General features: G+C 37.8%; 1 protein-coding gene across 2 annotated transcripts in view; it reads left to right on the plus strand.

Moving 5' to 3' along the window:
• PTAR1 (protein prenyltransferase alpha subunit repeat containing 1) overlaps positions 1–19,829 on the plus strand; it is a 36,054-nt gene extending 16,225 nt beyond the window's left edge. The window contains exons 4-8 of one of the 2 annotated variants that reach the window (XM_071802870.1): positions 2,883–2,987; positions 5,165–5,378; positions 7,965–8,048; positions 9,770–10,086; positions 10,650–19,829. In XM_071802870.1, coding sequence (XP_071658971.1) covers positions 2,883–2,987; positions 5,165–5,378; positions 7,965–8,048; positions 9,770–10,086; positions 10,650–10,998 — 1,069 coding nt within the window. In that variant the 3' untranslated portion in view covers positions 10,999–19,829. The remainder of the gene's footprint in view (positions 1–2,882; positions 2,988–5,164; positions 5,379–7,964; positions 8,049–9,769; positions 10,087–10,649) is intronic. The other variant, XM_065860627.2, reaches the window with a different exon arrangement.
• Positions 19,830–24,003: the final 4,174 nt, after the last annotated feature.

Here is a 24,003-nt window from a genome sequence, read left to right on the forward strand (position 1 = left end):
AATAGCCCTCAATAGATACTGAATAGCCCTCAACAGATACACTGCAGGAGAAGGAGAGGAAGGTGATTATCCTTTATTCCAGACACGTTCTCCCCCACCCTGCTTCTTTCTTGTATCTCTTGGGATTAGTCTTGCTTCACCACTGGTCATGCTGCAGTACCAAGAGTCATTAAGGACGAAGAGCAGAAGTTTACCTCCTTGCTTCTAATGGAGCCCAGAAGCAACAGTTCTTCATAACCCTGTAATCTGATAACTTTTTTGTGTAAATCTCAGATGTAGGGAATAGTCTCTTTCTGCTGCCTAGGTAAGAATGGAGACAATCTCCAAGGAATAGTGTTTGAAGGGCTGGAGGGCTAACAGAATATTATGTTAGTGTCTAGGAGGGCTCTCATTAAATATAGGCCTTTGTAGTTAAGATGCATTATTGCAATATGAAAAATTAATAAAATTATCTAGAAAGATAGCGTCTGCAGGTAGCTGTCAGTGCTAGATACAGCAAATTCAGCTTTTTTTTCTTTTCCTTTCACTGCTGGTGTAGTTCTGAAGGATACTGCTGTGATCTGTATCCTTCTAGCATCTCAGTTCTAAGAAAGGGGGATCAAAATGATAGCAAAGGGCTCGCTGTCATGAAAATGTATAGCTTGAGTAGCTTTCAAGTGATAAGATGAAATTAGGAGCATGTGTAAGTACTAGATCTACTACCATAATGTAATCTTGTGGTACTTAAAACTGAATTCAGGTTTTTGTTTTAGGATTTGTGGATTTTTTTTTTTTTTAATGCAAACACATCCATCGTTATCAGCCTGGATTTTTTCTGCATGACAGATGAAAGCATTTGCTCTTATGTACGAGAGGAATAGTTCAAAGTTGTAAATGGAATTAGAAATGTTAATGGATATGGATGAAGATTGTTTTCTCTTTTATGATGTTTATGGTTTACCATAGCATACAAATCACTAAAGGTGGTTGCCTTGCTCCCCAGATTCTTGGCGAGTGGCCTTATTGGCAGTCTGTCTTTGAAGATCCCTTTAGCATTCAGGGAGAAGCTGTGGTTACACCAGCCAATCAGTAGCCGTGGAATTTACCACTGAGCCTGCTCTAGCCAAGGGACTGCTTTGCTAAATCTGACCCTGTGTTGTTTTACGCCGCTGCTGGGAGTTTGCTCTTTTTAAGCTTAGACACTTAATTGGTACAACATTTCAGCTTCTATTCTGTGGAATTCGTACTTCAACGGAGTACAGGTCAAGCTAGCCAGTCAGAGTAGAGAACAGACTCCTTTCTGCACAGATGCTGGAGATAAATCTTTATTCTGAGCTAGTATAAGCTGGGAACTAATTGTGTGTGGCTTCCACTCTGCTTGCAGAACATGATGGATCTGCTGAAGGATGTTTTTGTCTTGTTCAGGGGATGTTTGTCATGCCTGATGCATCTTATATTCTCCACGCACAAATTCACTGCTTTATTGTGAGGGGAAAAAAGTATCATAGATTCTAAGTAGCCTAAAAAAATAGAAAAATGTAATAGTTATTTACTGAATAGCAGCTCTGCACATACAGTGTTCCCTGTAGAATTCTCTATTTCATTTTAGGCTGGGATAATCTCTTTTCCCTATGTTGAATTATCTACTGAGAGCTTCAGAGATAGGAATTCACTCAGTAGCACTGAACTTGAAGATGCAGGAAGAGTGTTTTTCAAGAGTTAGAAAAGGAAATCTTTTCCTTGGAAAGCAGACAGGACTTGTCAGAGCGAGAAGACTCGAGTGGTGGTGTGGAAGACTAATGAGCATTTGAGCTTAGCTGACAATCATAGAACGTTGTATCTGATTAATGAAGCACAGGAGACCAAAAAACTTCAGATGTGTTACCTGCTAGGAAGAGATGGATAATCTATCTTGACTTTGGAGCTATTCTAAATAATTGTAATATGCGTGTGTACGTTTGTCTTGTATTTATTTGTTTTAATTAGAAGTGACTGGGAAGCTACAGAAGGGCAGGGATTATAACTTAAACCGTAAGAACAGAGCAGAAGCTAGTTATATGAGATAGGAAGGCATGATAAAGACTAGGAGACATGTTGCTTCTTAGAACTTGGGAGGGAAATCCCTGTTACACTGAATGGGCAACAAGACATCTCCAATTGTTAATCATAATTTCATTTATCCTGTGTTTCCAGAAGTTGTAAAATCTTCCAAGTTAAAATGACCAGAATCTTTACCTTAGTGTTTGTAAAATAATTGTCATAGGTGTTTCTCTTCTTGCTGGTATACTTGCTGGTATGTACAACTAATCTGAAGTCCAAACACATTAGGTAACAAGACACTCTGAAAAGATAAATCTTTTCCTATCAGAAAGCAATTACTTCAAAGGTTTCAGCAAAAACATAAGGCATGTTAAAATAATTTCAGATTATCTTTTATGGGAGCTAGAATTCTGAAGGCTGAAAAATTATCTGTTGTTCACATGACAAAGTGTTTCCTTAGAGAGCTTTAAATGGATGTATTTGGGAGTCTGTGGTACTTTAGTCATACTTACGATTGAAGTCCCTTACTTGTGAATGGGAGGATCTCTCATTTGAAAATTTATGAAACTAAAAACTACTTTTCTACCACAGCAGTGAAACTGAATCCTTCCTGTAATGTTTCTCAGCTTTGCAAAAGAATATATTTACTTCAAGAGTAAATAATGTGTGAGCCTTCTTATTTGCAGTTAATGTTTTGGTACAGAAAGAGCCACTTCTGCAACAAAGGCTTTTCAAACTCTTGTAGTTTGACAGTGAAGTTCTATTATGATACAAAGGAAATACCATGCTGTTTGTTATTGGTATTTGTGTTCTGTTTTCAGGTTACTTCTTTTATTCATACAAATTTATTTTGTCTTTTGTAGGAAAGAATTAATACTGTCTGGCACTTTAAATCCACTGAAAGATTTGCATCTTGGAAAACTGGCGTTAACAAAGTTTCCAAAGAGTCCAGAAACATGGATTCATAGGTTTGTTTTTGTTGCCTTCTGTTGCCTCCCCAAACTTAAACATTTTTCCTAGTTTTTTTTTTTTTTTTCCTGTGCCCAAGTTAAGGAGAGCTATAGATAAAGGAGGACATCTAGAAATATAGCAGATTCTTTGAGCCAGTCATTGTAAAATACAATGCCTAGGCTTTTCAAGATACTTGACTATATTTTACACTTAAAACTAAAATAATATGCACCTTTTTTGCTGCATATTTTTAAAATAAACATTGGAGGTGGAATAAATCTTCTTAAAAGTTTACCACATCTTGCATGACTTCTCAGCCTGAGAATTCTGATTCTATCAATACTAAATATTTGAACGTTGTGGATTTCTCCCTATTTCCCTCCTCCAGCTTACTATTAACTATTTTATTGCTTGTCTCCAGGCATTTCAGAAATACAAGAATCTGTAAAGCTAATCTTTATAACCAAATCTGAGTTATTTTCCATTCCAATCTGGTCTTTTTGGTTTGAATTTATTTTTTCCATTTCTAATGTAAGCAGTATCATCAAGTCACCGCTCCTAAATATTTAAATAACAGGGCACATTTTTGGAAGACATAACTCCAGAATTACTCAAACGCACAAAGCTAACCATCTCTGTCATAACTGAGTGTACATAAAATACCTGTAGCACAACCAAGTGAAGTATAGGCCTATTGTTCAACTTTGTTTAAAAGAAAAAATCTTGGTATGTGTGTGATTTTTTTTTAATTTTTTTTTTTCTTTCCCCATGATGTATTTTTCACAGGATAACTCATCCTTTTATAGACAGCCTTAAAGAGATTTGAATGTAACACATTAGAAAACTTAAAAAACATAAAACTTCACTTGTACTGATAAAATATGAATTTTGGGAAGAAGAATTTGTCAGTAAACTCTTCTTTGTGAGTGCACGAGCTTAAAATTCTCAAATTAAGCTAGAATGTAACACATTGAATATTCCTAGGCATTTCTTAATTTACAAGTGTCTACTTAATTTCTGTTAATTTATTTTGTAGTAGCATTGATGTAGCAACAACATTGATTAATTTCTGCAACACTGTTTTTTCTTTTGTTGCTCTTCAACTGCTTTTCATCATATACATACTCTTGACTCATGCTGCTTGATTTCTATGTTTGAAGCAAAAGGAGTATGTGGAGATAATAGGGAAAAAAATTTCCAGTTTGTAATGGTTTAGCCTTTCCTGCATGGTAGCTAGCACTGGAAAACTAGGATTTTTTGCATGTAACTAGTACTGAACCAGGTGCCATCCATATCATTACAATGATCAATATATTTTTATGAAACTAATCAGAATGTTTATTTCCATCTTAGAAATAATTAAAAGTTCTGTCTATAACTTCTATGCCATCTTAAGCTAGCAGTATTTTAATAGTATTATAATTTGTTGTTCTTTCATGTATTTGCCTAAAACAGAAAAGTACATTTCAAGATGTTTGTACAGATGTTTGGCTGGGATTTGGATGTGCTTACTGCGATTGATACATGGTAGAAAATAAAATCTGAAAAAATTTTCTTTTTGCATCAGCATAGTGATTAATCTTTTGTTTTCCCTTCCCCATGATACCGAATTTCAGACAGAATTGCAAAAAGATAGGATAGGCAGTCTAAAATTCAGTAAAACGTATGCAATTTTTTTTTTCTTACACGTGGCAGATACACTCACTAAAGATATCAAAATACCTGTCATACATTTTGCCATATGGCCTTTTCCTATACGATTTGGGAGCTGTCAGATAGATCTTGTGTATATACAGTTTGTGCATATATAATTTTGATACTTTATGTTAGCGCTATACAAGTCTCCGAAAGAGGAGCTCATTAGAAGTCTCACACAGACAATTGAATTGTTTTCACAAATTTTCTGTTTCCTTCTCTTTTCTTTTAGTATGCTATAGGTAGCCATGACCACTGACAGCGAGCAAGCCAAGACAGCTAGAGTTAAATTATTTCAGCATGTGATTGTAAAGTCATAGCTTTCAATGTGGTTAGAGATCAGATGGTTATGTTTACTGCTTATTCGTCATCTAGTTACAGTGTCGTTCAGATAACTGAAATGTCGGAAAGGTTTGATTGATTTATATAAATGAAGAAACATTTTTATTTCTTCTTAAAATTGCTCTCTCACCACTGACACTGTACATCGTTTAAGCAGACGATGGGTGCTGCAACAACTAATTCGGGAAAACTCCTTGCCCAGTCTTGTGACTAAAGGAAACTTGGGAGCAGCACCTCTGGAGGGGATTCACCGACTAGTGCAGGAGGAGATGAATGTCTGCTCTGAAGCTGCTGGGAGGTACCCAAGCAACTACAATGCCTGGTCCCATCGCATCTGGGTATTAGAGCATTTGGCGAAGCTGACTGTCAAGGTATAACGTGATAGTGAATAAACTTTTAAATTTCCTTGTCTAAAAAAACCCACTGGTTTGCCAAGCCGATTGTATGACATGCATCAAAAGTATCATGTTAAATCAGCACGGGTAGCTAAGAATATTTAAAAAACCAGAGCAAAACATTGTGAAATGTTCTGCAGTTTTATTAGCAGTGTAGACAAGTTCTGCTCTGCAGAAAGAACAGATTTTACTTGCCCATGTATGAAGTTAGGTTTGTTGGTACTTAGTGTTCATGAATTTGTGGCAGGAGGATAGATGGGGACTGTGTGAGCTGAAATAAAGAAGGGACAACTGAAGATCATTCATCTAGCACTAATATTGAAATTCCTAATAGAGAAAAAGGTAATACATGGCAGATACTATTTTGATAATGTAATGCAATATCTTGTTTTGATACCCTTATTCAGCTTATCTGTGGTTTCAAAATATTGAAGGATTAAGTAAAGACAGCAGATATTTCGCAGAAAGCATAGCAGTGCTTTTAACTGGTTTCTTCAGTTAGGGTTAGAGGCCTATATTAATAGGAAACAAGGACTTTCGTGTAAGTCTTTAATAACTTAATTAAAAAGAGGGGAAAAAAGTTACTACTAGTTAAAACTCAAGTAATTTTATACTTTAGCTAACAGTAGTTTGAATATTGGGATAACAGTGAGTGCTTTTCACACTGCTATTCTTTACTAATTTAATTAAACAGAAGAGAATTGCACTGTGGTAGAAATAACTCTTCCCAGAGCTGCAGTTATTCTACTGGGTTTATTCATTTGCAGTTGTCAGTAATTTATATCACAAAGCATACCTGTGAAGGAAGTGGATTAAATTTGTTTAATAACTCCCAAGTCCATTTGCCTTACCTGCCATCCCAGTTGCCCTACTGGTCCTCTTTTTATGCTGATTAGTAATAAAGTGATAGTTTTCTCTGGCAAAATTTCACTGGTGTGGCTCCTCGGGCAGTGTTTAACCTGCTGGGAAATCTCCATGTTGACTCTAGGTCAATGCTTCGTTTCAGTTGACGTAGCAGTAGGTGTTTGGGGTGCAGGAAGAAGTGTAGAACATAAGATATCAAGAACCTTGAGGTAAAATTTATGTCTAGGTAACTTTGAGAGGCAGAATCAGCAAGTGATTATTTGCAAGATGTGATGTGAGGAAAAAAGCAAATACAAGGAGGACAAGGACAAAACAGACATTCCAGATTTTCACAGAAATATACAGGTTGTTTTCTTGATGTTTCTTTTTGTACATTCAGCAATTTGTGTGTTTGAATAGCTGAAAGAATGCTAAATGTCACTGAAATATAAGACTGGAACTGTGCTGAAAAAGTAAAAAAAACTATCACTGTGATTCTACAGCCATTTAGTTCCTGCAAGATTGGCTGAAATTAGAGTACACAGTGTTTTTTAAGGCTACATATCTGCTGTAATGCAAACTCTCCATATAGTCTGAGTTAGTTTTCATTGTGGTGTACAAGGAAACAGGGGCCCAGGAACATAATGTATATGTTGTGTTATTGAAATGACAAACCTGTTTTCAGAAGTTTTGTTTATGAAACTGTTGACCTGGTTTGGAGGATTTAAGGGGGTACATTGCTTCTTAGGGTTTGGGTATTTTTTTCTTTTGGTTTGGTAATCCTGATGCTTTTGCAGACCGAATCTCAGTTCAAACTCTCAGAAAAATAAATTAAATACTAGAGGATAAAGGTTTGCCCCTGTAAGAAGATTTTTCTCACAGAATATATAGGTTTCTTTTGTCTTACATTAGACAGTAAAAAAAATTATCTTGTTTGAATATAGAAGTCTCCATTTGTTTTTCCTGCAGAATTCAGACCACACTAGGAAGTTTCCATAGTATTTGAAAGGTATTCATTAATATCAGTTAGGGGTTTGTCAAGGGGTTCCAAAGCAATCTAATCTTTCTGATACTGGAATACTTGCCTCAGAAAATGGCAAGGAAGTTTGACTTCAGCTCTGTCGCTTGACAGTGCAGTTAGCTGATGGGGGGAAAACATGGGCTGTTTTCTTTGGGTAGGAATATTTCATAATTACAGGATGGAGAATGACTTGATTAGGTCCAAAATAAGCTAAGAAACAAGTGGTGTGGTGATTGTCACGAGGCAACACCTCTCTTGTGTGACATCCAGAAGACAGAAGCATACTCATCAGACACGAAGTAATTTTTCCTGTAGACATCCCCAGCAAGGCCTTGGCTTTTTTTCAGATGACTGGGCCTTCAAAGGTACCTGTCATTTGTGTGGGTGGACATTGCCATATTTATCTAGTTATCCTTAACAGCTTTTTCCCCAGTGCCCCAGACCAGGCAGGAGGTTTAGGGCTGCAGTTTAGGGTGAGTAAGCACGTTAAAAAAAATCACAGCGTCAGGGAAGGTGTAAGAGAGTCTCTACCCAGAGGTTGAGGCAAAAGTCACCAAGCACATATGTCCTATTCTGGAGCAGGGTGCCACTTCCATGGTGCTCAGCTCACCACCAAAGGTAGAAGCAGGCCTGTTGTGAGAGGTTATCAAGAGTAGGGAGAGAGGTGTTTTTGTTATCATCTATTCTTTGCTTCACAGAAGAATGACAAAGGTCTTATGCTATTCAGTGTGAAAATGGAGAAAACTGGCTTGTTGAGAAAGAACCTCTGTTGGAATTCAGATGTAAGCTGGCTTTTTGTTTTACCTCCAGTTATTTGAAGCACCTTCTACTGTTAGTCTGAGGTTCCTAGGGGAGGGACTTTGGGTTTTTGTAGAACTCAAGAGGTTTAATGGCAATCGTCTCTCTTGCTTTTCCAAAAGAGGTTTTCTCGTTCAAGTAAGGAGTGATGCTGAGCGTCATTCTGTTTGATTTGTGCAGAGGGGGTTAAATGCATAATTATAAGGTTCACCTGTAACTTTGTTGCTTGTAAATGTGTCAGGTAAATAAATCAGACTATTCTGAGATCTCAGTTCCAGCTGCATAAAGACTGATCTGATTTTGCTTATATCACCCTTGAGCCTTATGTTGTTTTTAATAGGCTTTTAAATTTTAATGTTCAGAAATGTAAATTAGTAAGCTCAATTCTGCTGAGAAGTGAGAAAGTTCATCTTGTGGTTTAAAGTGCAGAACTGGGGATGGGGAGTTTTAGCCCGCTTAAGAATCCCTTGTATGAACTATTAGTTAATAGTGCCCTTCAGTTTGCTCATCTGTAAAAGGAAGACGATGCTGGTATCTCTTGTCAAGACCTAAAAAAAAGAGTATCTTGGGTAGATTGTGCAATTTGTATTGTCTGTATTTGCTCTAATATGTTTTAGAACAGCTGCACCACAGAAAGGGTGTATGACTAACCTTGTGCATTTCCATGGTTTTCTTTGTGGGAGGCAGTGCCTCTCGTCCTGCAGGAGAAGAAAGACTTGTGCCTATGAAAGTTGCTTTGCATCAGCCAGTCCTGTTAAGTGACATAGGTAGCTTAGAAAAAGAGATTAAAAGCAAGAATATACCAGTAAATTTATATCCAAAGTCTTTAGAAGTAAATGAAAAAGACAGTTCTGATCTCTTTGAACAGTATATACGCCAGAGGAGGAGCAATGTAAGGAAAGAGGTTAAAGCCTAAAAAGAAATAAAACCACTAGTTCTCATAGAAAGTAAAGTCAAAGAAGCTTTGCTCAGTAGCCAAACTCACCCGTCTTCCTAGAAATTAATTTTGAAGGCTTAAAAACATTCAGAATGAAGAGGAAATACATAGGTGCCAGCAGTCACCAATGTAAGTGTTTATTGCAGTTGTCGTAAAAGCCTCTCTGGTACGTCACCAATTACCAAGTCAGGCAACTTAATTATCGCCAAGCAGTTTAGTATTTCACAGGCTCTAGGACTTGGAACATAATGTTAGTGGTTGACTTTCTTTCATGGAAAATGGAAGTATAAATTAGTTTAAATTCCCCCCCTCTTTTTTGTTGCTTGAGCAACTCACCCACCCTCTGACACCTGTAATGCACGAGACAAAACTTAAAATACATCTAACGATTAAATACACCAATTTAATCTGATGTACCCTCTGCATCCTCTAAATACTCTTATTCCTAGCCATTTTGAGATTTTTAAACTGCTGCTTATTTCTCTTCATAAGTGGTTTGGGCTTTTTTCCCCTCACCCTGTGGGAAGGTTTCTGAGACACCTACCTTTTCAGAGTTTGGAAGAAATACAATTTCTGTTGTGCAGGGATTCCAAGAGACTTGTCAGCACACAGTGGAAAAGGCTCAGTGATTATATAATTTTTCTGTGTGTGTGTTCTTAAACCATTACCACAGTGGCTGAGATCCCCAGAGATGTTACCTTAATACAGAAATGTGGTGGTAAATTGCTCCTTCATACTGGTTGATAACTGTTGCCATCTTTGTTTCAGGTCCTCCTTGATGAACTCTCATCTACTAAGTATTGGGTATCCATGCATGTCTCAGACCATAGTGGATTTCATTACCGCCAGTTCTTGTTCAAGTCCTTGATAGGCAGAACTGTGACTGACAATAACGTACAGCTACAAAATCAAATGGTAAATGAGCAAAGCCCTAGCCTTCAAAAGGGGGAGGAGGGCGCAGGGGCAGAAGCTGCCTGTGCGGAGGAGCAGGGTGTGGATCTCCCTCGCCGTTTAGAGGAAGAGTTGGAGCTCTGCACTGAACTGATTGATACTTACCCAGGGCATGAAACCTTGTGGTGTCACAGGTAAGAGGAGTTGGTAGAAAGACTGTTCTCCTGATTTGTGTGTTGTTCTTTGCCTGATCTTTCCAAATTGTTGTTCTGATTTTAAAAGGTACCACTAAATAAAAGATTTCTAAGCTGCTGAGTCTTACGCCTTTGGAAAGCATTCAAGAACGTAATCAGAGCTATTGAATGGAAAATCTGATTTGGCTTAAGTATCTTGTTGACCTAAGTTCCACCTGTCCCTATAGTGTGTGAAAAAGAGGCAAGATACTGTTAATCAGCCTCCTCACATTTGTAATATTTAAAGGGCAATGGATTAGCAAAAGGTAGGCAGAAGGTATATCAGCTGCAGAAAACCTCTGCTTTACCAGCTGGGTATATGTGGCAGACTAGGTAACAGCAGATTTGCCAAAGTGATGCTGAACCCTTTTTGTCAAGTATGAGCAATGACAGCAGATTTTATGTCTGCTTGTGGGTAATCTGATGGGATGGCAAATGAACTGAAGCAGTTCAGTAGGAACGGCAGATTATTTTCAGTACATGACATCTTTTTTTCTTTTTTCTTCCTTCATTTGCCTCTGAAGAAGGCATGTGTTCTACCTTCAGCACCACCTAAGCAACAAACTCCGTCTTCTAAGTGAGGTGGTATCATCTGTGGACAACAGTGATGAAACTCTGAATAATTCCCACCACAGTCCTGCAACAAGTCATTTGGCACAAGCTATGGATGTTGATAGTTTGAATGAATCCAGCAGCAAACTTGGTTATACACAAGAAACAAAACGACTGAAACGTGCTCCTATGCTGGACTCTCCTGGTCCAGAAACGGAATACCGGTTCATTGATAAAGTATTATCAACTTGTAGGGATGCGGACCAAGCCAGGTTTGCTACTGCTTATAGAAAATGGTTAGTTACTTTTTTAGGTCAGTGATGGAAGAGTTTAAAGCTTTCAGGGTTCTTCTTTTAGTGCAATATTCTCTTTTCAGACACAAATGCATGTCTTGGTTTCAAGTGTTAACTAACCTTGTTTCTCACTCTTTCAATGGTCAGTCCTAAAATTAATTTTCAGAACAGAAGTCTGTCACTTGATTTAGTAAAGAACTGGCATACCTTTTTATTAAGCAAATGCAGTTTGTTCTTTAATCTTTTAATGAAATCACTCTGTGTCAGCTTCCTACCATGCCATTTTCTTCTTTATCATTTGGCTTAAAAAAAAAAAAGTCTGAAATGCTTTTGAAACAGTGTCTGGAAAAAGAATAGGAAGATCTGTCAGTATCGGCTAAACCTGTTTCCAGGTTGTTCCTCTTTACTGTAGTGGAATCTTGCTAATACCTTATTGGATTCAGACTATATTTTGTATCAGCAACCTTTAGCAGAACACCAGACTTCCGCATTTATTTCTTAAGGCTCCAGTAACAGCATTGGAGCTGTTGCCTTTTACTGTGGTAACTGAGTTTTTGTTCACTTATTAGTTGTCACGTGAGTTTGATACGGAAGTCTATGAAGTTGAAATCCTGAAAAGCAGATACAGAAAAATGTAACAGAAAATAGTTCAAACACACACATTCAGGCTCACCCTTAGAGTTGGAGCTATATTTGGAAATACTTTTCTTAGAACAGACTACCTTAATTTCCTGCTTGGTATTTATTTATTTATTTTATCTCAACAATCTAGAATTAATTACACTTGATACACATTTCTGAATGTATTATGTACACTACAGAATCTCAGCCTGCTAAGTCACACATTGTTAACTTGTACTTAACCAAGATCGTGCAAGACCAATAGATGATGATGACTATACAATTAAAAAAAAAAAAAAAAAAAAAGACAGCAGGAGTGAGCCAATCTCTTCACTTTTGTTCTTTTGCAGAGCTTCAGTCTGTTTTTTTTCTTTTGACTCTTCCTTGAGAGCACTTCTCCAACCATATGTCTCTGTTTACATAACATGGAAATTTTAAGGGAATTTGAAACACATTTCTATTCCATTGAAATTAAACATGAATGGTTTATTTTGTCATTTCCTTAGAATTTGTCTATATAAGGGATTTTTACACTAATGGAATTGTGCTGGTCTAAGGACCCTGGGGATAAACATTGTACAACTGTAGAAGTTTGTACAATGGCAACATTGCCTCTGTTCCAAACAGACTATTAACTAAGGGGATTAGATTTTCAAGCTAGAGACTTCACCAAAATTGCTGTATATTTCTCCTGCCCAAAGTGCCTCCTGACTGTGGTAAGTTTCCAGCTGCTGTTTTTGTTGATAAGAGAGAGCAACAATGAAGGAGGAAAAGAATGGGTAACCTACTCAAAAGTATCATTTGGAAAGAAAAAAGGCACTCAAAACATGTGGAATCCCAACAGTTCTAATTAACTTGATGGTTGGGGATTACTCTTGCATTTCAAAATGAAAACAGACCACTTCTAGCCTTAGTATGTTCGTAACTCATTTCAGGCACAGAGTTGCTAACAGAGACATTTCTAAGTATACACTGCTTTGTTTACAGTACCTAGGAATTACTGACCTAGGCTTGAGCATCCACCTGGCAAAGGTTTATCTCAGTGGGCATCCACACCTGCCTCTGGATAGCTGGGGACATACTACATGTCCATTCATCTTGAGGTGCTCTGAGATGCTGTTCTTGTTGATGGTTTTAGTTGCAGAAGAACATAATGGGTGTGTGAAGCTGTGGGAATGGCTTGAGAGGATAACTTGGTCATAGGGTTCTGTCTCTGTGACCATTGACAAATTGATAGGTTCAGGTACAAACCAGAGTCTGAATTTAAGAACTTCACTTGAGCAAGAACTTTTACCCATCACAGAGGACCTGATGTTTTTTGAGTATGTAAGATAACATTAAAACATGCATAGTAGCCTTGGTCAGCTTGATTAATTATATCCCATTAATGAGTAGTATGAGCCTTGAAAGTGTGAAGTCAGCTGGCAATGCGTTAAGGATCATGTTCTTGGTCCTAGATTACTTAGATGGTAACATAGTTTTGTGTTCTGTTTACCTTGGCAAAAATTACCTGCTCGTGAGAAAATAATTAGTGGCAGGAGCAGGCTGGGAAGTGGGAGCATGATACAAAATATTTCTTGAACTGTGGAAGGGAAGAGATGCACTCTTCTTGCACTGGAATGATTGAGGTTTTTAGAGGAAAGATTTCTACTAGAATCTGACTTGAAGCCCATTATCTATTTCTTCCAGACTATAACCTGGCGTCTTAGTTGGCTTTCTTAGAGCTGTATTGTGGAAGTACTGTGCCATTGAATTTGACAACCTTTCCATCATAAGCACTTAAGATCAAAGAGCTGACCTCATATACATGTGTGCAGTTCCTATTCATGTCAGCACTAGTTATGCATGCTTGTAGGAAGACAAGATTTGGTCCTATGTAACTGAACTGAGTTGTATTGTATTTTCATACTTGGAAAATGTTCTGAGAGCTCTGATTAGAGATGGTGCTGATATTTTTATTACTTTTACAAAACACTGATGGTTGTACTGTGGCTCCTACGTGTGGCTTTTTAAAGCCTGCACCTGATGGAAGTATTCCCCACCTTTTTTTTTTTTTTTTTTTTTCCAATCGAGTGAGAACAGTTACATTTAGAAATGTTTGCAGGCCAGAATCTACCACACAGGGAACTAAACAATAAAAGTGAAATTGAAACAAGTCATATCTTCCCCTTTGAAAGAAATGCAAACAATAAGGTGTCAAAATAGAGCTTTAATTTTTTCAAGGTAACAAGTTATATGAAAGAATAAAATCTAAAATTAAATTACTTCAAGCCATGAATGTCCTGAAGCCTCTTACATTAAATGGTTGTTCAGATACTTTCAACAAATTAGATTAAACTCACAGATGTGTGATGTTCTGGAAATATGATCTTTGGAATATACCTGTCTAACCATTCAGTATTCTTGCAGAGTCCCATTGGGGCACCATCTGAAAAACAGAAGAGTGGCTTCAGCACATTGGTAGTTAACATGCGTAAATGTTACTACTCTAAGTAATGTATTTCAGTTGGTTTGTGTTTCAGAGGTCAGAGTATCATAATGTAGTCAATGAACATTCTTGTGGAGAAAATGTCCAACAGAAGCTCCAGAAAACAAGGCTCTTACTCTCTGAAGTTCCTTCAAGTATAAAATCAAACTTTGTACATCTGTAAATGTCTTCATATAAAATTCAGTATCTTTACTGATTTTATCTTCTGCTGTAGTATGTGTCATTTGAATTAATGCAAATTCTTTTTGTCCACTGGATTAGTCTTTGTAGGAATTTCTTTTTGCTAGAAACAAAGGGTTTTGAGGAACAAATGTAATTTGAAATTGCAGAAATTAGAATAGAAAGAATCACATTTTTAAGGAGTTGAATTCTCCGCTGCTAATATATTAACTGTTATTTAATTGGCATTAGGTTTATCTATGTTACAGTCACTGGAGCAACATATGCAGCATTAAAGATAGCTACAATAGCAAAATTGTATGAAGTTATTATTGGAATGCATTGCTGTAGCTGCTCTGATTAATATTTGTTAATCTGCTCATGCCTGCATAGTAGTTTTTTGTTGACTTCTTGCACATTCTTTATACAGTCAAATCCTTGTGTCATTTAAATAGAGGGAAAAATATATTGTTGATTTATACTATTTGATTAATTACCTTATATGACACTTGGTTTAAGACAAATAAGCAAAGGGGTAACATAGGGAGAAAACTTCAATTCTGTCTTGTAGTCAAAATTTCTGGCATTTCCAGTTTTGTGTTAGTGCTGCTTAGTTAGAATGTGTAGCTAGTCTTCATGGACAGGAGTGAGTTTTTTTCCTAAGCAGATAATGAATGAATTTTTAAAACAGTACTGTATAAGGTTGATGAACAGAAATGAAGGGTTTTGGAAAGGCTTGTCTGCATAGCTAGACTCAACAAGCATACTTCTTCAGAGCAATATATAATACAATGAACAAAATGTGACTACCAGAGAATAATTTAAGCAGTGAGTCTTCAGGGACTTGATGATTCAATTTTTGGACAAGGTTGTTTGCTTAGTTTTGTTTTGCCATCTGTAAGGGAAAGATGTTCCTTAGGTTTTTTTTCATTTAGTAAGAAGTGAACCGTTGCACTTACAGTGTGGGGAAAAAACACAACTCCTGAGTTGTGTCTTCTAGAGAAATTTTGGAAAAAGAAACAGTGAAGTGAAATGTAGATGTGACTTTTAAATGCATGTTTGTCCTGTACTAATTTGGTGGTAAGAGGTCTTTATGATTAGATCTTACTGTTTTATTAATGTCAAATATAAAGGAAAGAGGGTAGCTCACCTATTCTCAAATGCACTTAACATTCAAGTTAGTTTCAAAGGAAGTTCAATGTCCCTGACTAAGATAATTTTCCTCCTTTTTTTTCCCACGTGCACAGAGGCATGTTCCCTTCCCAACCTCTTCTCTGTTCTTACAACCAGCACAGAAGAATGTAGCAAAGCACTGGTGAGGTGGCCTCATTTCATGTCTAGATAATTCTGACTACCTCCCAAAAAGTGCTCTGATTAATGTCATTTAGTGGAGCTCATTAGGCTCAGTTTTTCTGGAACCTCATGCTAAGCCTGCCTCCTCTTTCAGAGGTGAAAAGCAAGAGCTTTATCTATGAAGCCATCTAGTTTCCCCAGGAGAGTTTGACGGAGAAAATTTTAAAAAATAATAATAATTCTTGTAGTTAAAGTTGGGAAAACTAGAATTAGCATAAACTTTTATTGGTGTTTTCCTCTGAAGAAGCAATGTATTGCTAAAAAATGGGGGAAATATGTGCTTCCAAGAAATTCCTTCCAGAAAGTTTATGCTTTTGATTTATAGAGCTGACACTTTTTAGTGGCTTTGACTTAGTGTGTAATGTTACTTCTCAGGGCATAGTCATCTTATAGTGAATTAGGGTACATTTTTAAAGTTTATAATTCTTGATTAAAAAAAAAAAAAACCCTAAACATAAATGCTAAACATGTAATAATGGAGTTGGTTTTCTTTGTCTAGCATAGTGTTTTATATCTACCCACAAGCTAATACAGTACCTAATGATTCACACTAGACCTTACCATCTCATCTGTGTCATATTTTTATATCTTAAATTGCTGTTGCAGAAACTTGCAGGAAGCTCCTGACAGTTTGTGGGATTCTTCTCTGAGTTCCCTAGTACTATTCAGTAGGATATTCAGTATCTCACAAAGATGTGTGTTGTAGTGATGGGGAAGCTTTTCACAGTATCTGTGTTGACGCACTAAGTATCTTAGATTTTTTTTTAAATTTTGTTAGGGGTCTGAATACTAGAATTGAAAAAGCTTTTAGTTGTTGATAGCTGGCAGATGCTTATGTACAATACAATTATCCTGAAGAGCAGAACTCCTAACTTAGTCTAGTTTATTAAGCATCTTTATCTGTACCATCTGGAAGCTGCTGTTAATCCTACTTTATAGATGGAGGTGGGGAGAACCCACAGCAACAGAATACAATATTCTGAACAGAATATGGTGAAACAAAGAGCTTCTATTGGAAGAGATATTCCTGCACATTAATTGTGAATAAAGTTATAAATTTGGTACATCATTAATACAGTAAAATTTCCTGAACAGGGAGCTAAATGTTTGTGGTGGTGGTTTTGTTTTGTTTGCTTGTTTGTTTGTTGCTTTTTAACAGAGTATTCCTTGTTATTAAAAATTGCATAAATTATACAAGGTACCAGAACTTATTTTTACAAAACAAAATATATTTATACCTACTCTGTTTATTCTTCTTAGTTCCAGTTTTTCTTTTTCGAAGTGGCTACATTTAAAACTGGGTAGTCATCTTGAAAACGTGCTTTGGAATGTTGTCTTTAATTTCATGTAATAGAAATAGTATAGGTCTTAAATGGTTTTAAGTAGTATTAAGATCCAAGTAGTAATGGTGCTACAGTATTTAAGTGAGCCATTAAACACTGATTTTGTAACAGTCATGTCCATCAAAGTACAATTTTATGTAGGGCAAAATGTTTATTTTATCAAGATACATGAAAAAATATTTAATTCTTACAGCTTTCATATTAGGGGGAAATACAGTTGGTTTTAAACATAATATTTTGCAATATTTTTTCTATGAAAAAATCTCAGATACCCATTTCTGACCATTCTAAATTGTATGTAGATTTCCAGTGCAGATAAATTAGATAACTGATAAGTTTTGTAGCAGAGAGAATGAGAAGATGAGAGGACAATAAAACATTGGAAAATAATTTGGTAAATGACTAGTGTTCTACAAGATAGTGAATGCAAAGCTTTTTTTTTCACTGGTCTTACTTTGTTGTAGCATTAATTTTTTTTCAGAGGGGGATTGTTTTTTTTTTTGTCACCCGTAGAAAGCTTATTTGTGAATAAGATATCTATATTTATTCTCCCACAATAAGTGTGCATGGATGGATGGATGGATGGCAGACAGAACTGTGTTTATGTGAGCCTGAACCTAGCAGGATCATCGCCAAGGTCAGGGGCTTGCTTAAAGCAGCAAGAGAGCTCTGGCTTAGTCTGTCTTACTTTCTTGATAGTTGGGCAAATGTGTGCATACACAGACCAAATTGTTAGTGGTGATGTTTATTCCAAGTGCTGGCAGGGAGTATTTGAGATGATGAAAGAGCTGGTAAGGTTGTGCAGGCTGGGAGAACTGGTAGGTGCTCAGCCAGTGTCCTGCCTGGTGCCTGGGGGAGGCTGCTCAGGAGTCTTCCCAGGAGGACCAGACAGGGATATTTTGGACTAAGTGCTTTAGTGTCACAGGAGACTGGGAAAAGTATGTCAGCTACAAACTAGCAACTGAAATTGGTATGTGTATATAAACAACAAGTAGCCTTTTTGGTACTTTATTTTCCATATTTTTCTTATGTTCTTTTTTTATAAAAAATGAGTCACATTAAAAAAAGATTTTTGAAGTTACTCGTCATTTATATGCTTTCTGATTTTGAAATATTGGATTTGAGAGCTCTTCTTGAAGGACTCCATTTTATTGGAAAATGCTAGTAGCGCCTTTCCTTCTAGACATTGTGATTCACTCCAAATGTTCTAAAATGAGCACCTAAAATCACTGGGCATTACTGCAAATATTGCTCATCATCTTAAACCCAAAACTTAGAAAAGGAAGGACAAGATCTGCTCATACAGGATTTGGTTAGTTTTGGGGTTTTGAGTTTTTAAATTATTTTTATTATTAGTTGGAGGTCTGTTTGTCTTTTGTTGTTTTGGGAACTATTTTCATGGCTTTTTCTTTGTTTTCATTTTATCCCACTAGCTGCTAGGAGAGAAGGTAGAAAGAATGTGTAGGGAAGCCCTGAGTCGATGTGTACAATCCTGGTCTACTTAATTTAGGGGTTCATTAAATCAGAAAGCTTAGTATGACCAAGTAATAAACTCTCCAGGGTTCTTGTACAGAAATAATTTGCAGGATCTGGTCACTAGTTGGTTTCTGATGTGAGTGCTTAATTTTTCCCCCTGTTAAAATGAGTGACAAAATTCCCGCTGACTTCACTGAGACAGGATTAGGCCTTGCTGTGGAGAGGGCATCAGCCACTACGTTGTGGCTTTGACATTTTCAGTGTGGTGAATTGAAAGGGATTTATTTATCTTTTGCAAATGGTCATATTTATGACTTCAAGAAAAAAAAAAGTATTCATTAGCACTGTAGTGGAGGATAAACTGTTCAGGGTGTGGAATATTATAAGTTTAAAAGGGCAGCTAGAGAGAAATATGGCTACTGTGGGGTATCAATAGCTAAGAAAACTGCTTTGTTTTTCTCTCCTCCTTGGTTTTTTTTCCTCCTTGTTTCTCTTTCCCTCCGTGTTTTTCTGTCTTTTGTAGTGGCAAAAAGTTTCACACAATATACCTGTGTGCAAACCAGGGTGATAAATTAGTTTGGGATGTATTGCGTATCAATAGAATATAGGTCAATGCCTGTGTTTTATGCAAGATATTTGGGGATGAACAGTAAGCTTTCATGTGCCATGTGATAATTGATGCAATATTGAAGCAAGGAGGTCTTAAATAGTGAATGGCTTAAGTTTTACTGTTCCTCAAGCATGCTGTAGACATTTATGGTGCAACGATAAACTGCATGTTTGTCAACCTGTCATCTCACAAATTCTTATAACTAGGTAAAAGCTATGTTTTTTTTAATGTATCTACTTAACATTGCTTTGTAATGTTCTACCATTATTTGTTGTTATTTAGGACAAGATAATTTTCTCCACACCTTTAATCCATCTTCAGTGGAACCTAGCCAGGTATAGATTTTTATGATTATAAATCTAGTTTTGCTGTGAAGGGAAGTTGAATTTCCAGCATATAAAATGTTTAGTTTCCTTATGTCTAAGTTAGAAATATAACAGGGCATCCTAGCACTACTTCCCAGTTGTGCACATTACATTTTACCTTGTTTATCTAAAATATTTTGTATTGCATGTTAATTGAATTTTTACATATCCTAGTAGTACAAAATATATTAAAAAGCACCCCTACAGTCCTAACTATTCTATGCAGATGTCTTCCAAAATTTACAGGTACAATTTTAGTGGTGGTGGTTGGTAAATAGATTTTTTCACTTATTTATCAGCAGACTTGTTTTTATATGTATTAGTGACAGAATGGACTAAGCACAGCTGTAAGTTATTGTATTTCTGTAGAAAATGGAAAATAGTGTAAAATCATTTTTGTTACATGTTGGCAGTTTTTGAATAAACTTTACATCTCCCAAAAAACTCTCTTTTCTGTGACAACATATTTACCCTGGACTTCATTGTTTACCAACAGACATCTATCCTAATTATTGCTAACCTCTTTTCAGTGGTAACCTTCTTTTAACAGAAATTGCATCTTTTCTTATTAATTCAGGTGATGGCAGCAGACTTATTTTATGGCCTCTTTAAACATGGCCAGTTAAGACTTTTTCAAATGCATTCCTACATCTTCTCTTCACACTTAGTTTATGAAAGGATGGAGATGAACAGCAGCTTCCCAAATGAGAAATTTCTTTCTGGCAGTAAACAGCTGACTGTGCTGTCTAGTGTTGCAGAACTCTGAGAGCTGAATGATGCTCATGTTTCTGTAACTTACCTTAAGTTTCAGCATGATGCTCCGTGATGTGCTTGCCTTTTCTAAAATCTAGAATCAACTGGAGTAGCTTATTCCAGTCTTTCCAGGGTCCATACAATTTCTGTGCTACCATAGTTGAAGGGAAGACATTTCACAGATCCTAAAAGTGGGTAACTGCCCTCTTATGTTCAAAACATATACTTGTTTGATTCATATTAAAGATAGATATAGTATAGAAGCATGGTATGTTGATCCCAGTTGATTGCCTTTAGAAGATAAATTTTGCTGTATAAATTTTGTGGGACTACCTGAAGAAGAATCCTCGGGTGATCCCTAATCCGAACTCCATTAAAAGATGCTTGAGGTACGCTCATTGGTTTTGCAAACTTTCTAATTATGCGAATACGTATGCATTAACACCTTAATCCAAGTCTATGGGGCCAGATGGGATCTCCCAAGTGTACTGAGGGAGCTGGTGAAGGTGCTCACCAAGCCACTTTAAATTGTCAGCAGTCCTGGCTACCTGGGGAGGTCCCAGTTGACTGGAAATTCACAGATGTGATGCCCGTCTGCAAGGAGGATCCAGGGAATTACAGGCCTGTCAGTCTGACCTCAGTGCCAGTGAAGGTCATGGAACAGACCAAGTGCCATCATGTAGAACATAGAAGACAAGCAAGAGTCAGGCCCACTCAGGATGTGTTTATGAAAGGCAGGTCCTGCTTGACCAAGCTGATCTCCTATAACAAGGTGACCTGGTTAGTGGATGAGGGAAGGGCTGTGGATGTTGTGCGCCTAGACTTCAGTAAAGCCTTTGACACTGTATCCCACAGCATTCTCCTGGAGAAACTGGCAGCTCATGGCTTGGATAGGCATACTCTTTGATGAATAAAGAACTGGCTGGATGGCTGGGCCCAAAGAGTAGTGATGAATGGAATCAAATCCAGTTGGCGCCTCTCATGTTCTGATAAGGATAATGGCCGAAACATTGTGGCAAAACCAGTTCATCCAGCCACAGGCGACTATACCTTCAGTATAGGGTGAATTGCGATTTATGTATCAACAACAAGCTAACGAGCCACAGACCAGGCTATGTGGCCGATACAGGAGGTCGAGGACTCGAGGACGTGCCAGAGGGCACATAAATCTACCTCTGAAAAGCTGGGACCCTTCAACATCCCCCGAGACTTGTCTTTCACAATCACCCCTTCCCCCCAGATTTTTCTCTCCTTCACAATAACACCTCCACAGAAGACCAAAAGTTACACAAGCAGGCAATGCAGAGGGCTATAAAGGCCCACCTTGTGCAAGCACCCACCCACCATCCTGTGGACCACTCTGCCCACCAGTCTCATAACAGGAGCTGAACAAGACACCAGAGGACGCTGCACATGGCTGGACCCGAGACTGCGAACTCCATCACACATCAAGCGGAGCCATAAGGATGGTGAAGTCTTTCTCTTTTCTTTCTTTCTTTCTTTCCCATACTTCTACCTTTTTGCTTTCCTTTTGATACGTAACATAGTAACGTAAGATTTACAACCCCGCATATGCTGCAAAATTTTGATTTTTACTGATCGAACCTACAATAACGTAAATCCTTCTGCCACCAAATCATATAGCATTTTGCCCAAACTGCAGAGTAAAAGCCTTTTGTTTGCAGACCTTAAGTACTGGGTGTACAGTTTTCCAGCTGGAGGGGACCCACGAACCTGTGTCACTTCTCCCCTCACTCATAACTGAGGGTGGGACATGACAGTGGTCAGTCATGAGTGAAGTTCCCCAGGACTCAGTATTAGGGCCAGTTCTGTTTAATCTCTTTAACAATTATTTGGACAAGGGGATCGAGTGCACGCTCAGTAAGTTTGCAGATGACACCAAGTTGTGTGGGAATGTTGATCTGCTGGAGGGTAGGAAGGCCATACAGAGGGATCTGGACCATGTGGATCATTGACCTGAGGCCAATTGTATGAGGTTCAACAAGTCCAATTGCCGGGTCCTGCATTTGGGTCACTACAACCCCAGGCTCAGGAAAGAGTGACTGGAAAGTGCCTGGAGGACAAGGATCTGGGGGTGTTGATTGACAGCTGGATGTGCCATGGGGGCCAAGAAGGCCTGTACTCGGCACTGCTGAGGCCGCACCTCAAATCCTGTGTTCAGTTTTGGGCCCCTCACTACAAGAAACACATTGAGGTGCTGGAGAGAGTGCAGAGAAGGGCAGTAAAGCTGGTGAGGGGCCTGGAGCACAAGTCTGATGAGGAACAGCTGAGGGAACTGGGGCTGCTCAGCCTGGAGAAAGGGAGGCTGAGGGGAGACCTTACCACTGTCCACAGCTACCTGAAAGGAGGTTGTAGCATGGAGGGTGTTGGTCTCTCCTGCCAAGTAGCAAGTGATGGGACAAGATGAAATGGCCTCGAGTTGTGCCAGGGGAGGTTTAGATTGGATATTAGGAAAAAATTCTTCGTGGAAAGTGTCGTCAGGCATTGGAACAGGCTGCCCAGGGAAGTGGTTAAGTTGCCATCCCTGGAGGTATTTAAAATATGTTTAGATGAGGTTCTTAGGGATATGGTTTAGTGCCAGACTTAGGTTATGGTTGGGCTCAATGATCTTGAGGGTTTCTTCCAACCAAAATGATTCTATGATTCTATCCACAGATCTGCAGTTATGCTTCTCAAATAGCATTTTACTTCTTATAGTTTCATGCTTCCATTTATCAAAAATTGTTCATTAGTCATCAAAACTGGCTTACATGTTAAGGTGCCTTTCATTGATTTGAGTTAAGGCTGCAGTAAATTTGCTTTGTATATGAGGGCAATCAATAGCTCTCTAAAGAGCTTTAATTCCAGGCTGTTACCCAAATAATTCTGACATTCATATCATTTAAATAAATAATAATTCATTAAATATTAATAGAAAATAATTTGAATTATTAACAGAGAATGTGTGGTCGGACTTTTTTTTGTCTAAGCAATTCCTACATTAGGATATTTCAGTGTGACAGTATATGTGAAAAAGTCTTCAAATAAAGTTACTTGTATATTCTAGATATTTTACACTGCATGACTGGAATGAATCATAGGTCAAATAATTCTCAAATTTACTAGAGTGTTTCTTGGATTGTCTTGTCATCCTGGTATCTCGTCCATCATCTGCAACACATGCAAAGTCCTGAGCTAATGACACATACAAAAAGAAACTAAGAATATGATGTGCCTGCATGGTCATTCTATTCTACCTGTACTTTATAACACTCCTTTGTTCTCTGGTACAGGGCTTCAAATCTTCCACCATTTTCCAATTCTAATAAATATAAACGTTCCCCAGGTACTATTAAGCATATGCAGACCTCTGGAACTCCTTTGCTGGATGCCAGAGGGCAGTGGTGGCATTGTCTCACTGTTCCGCTGCTGTCTGTGCTTGCTACACCTTTGAAAAGCAGCCAAGGATTCACCGCTTCCTTTGTAACCAAACACTCAAAGCACCTTTGAGAACTACTGTTCTGCAGTATCTAGTAGAGAAATAAAAGAGAAAAAAAGGAAGCAGAAATCTTAAGAAATATCTCAGTAGACAGGGGTAAGTTGGTGTGGCACAGCATGAAAAAAGCATGACAGATGTAGTTTTCTCATTTGGCTAAGTCTTACTATTACCTGCATGAATCACAGAATCACAGAATGGTTGGGGTTGGAAGTGACCTCTGGAGATCATCTAGTCCAACCAACCTGCCAAAGCAGGTTCACCTAGAGCAGATCACACAGGAATGTGTCCAGGCGGGTCTTGAATGTCTCCAGAGAAGGAGACTCCACAACCTCTCTGGGCAACCTGTTCCAGTGCTCTGTCACCCTC

The sequence above is a fragment of the Patagioenas fasciata genome, chromosome Z (genome assembly GCF_037038585.1).
Source record: "Patagioenas fasciata isolate bPatFas1 chromosome Z, bPatFas1.hap1, whole genome shotgun sequence".
NCBI lineage: Eukaryota > Metazoa > Chordata > Aves > Columbiformes > Columbidae > Patagioenas > Patagioenas fasciata.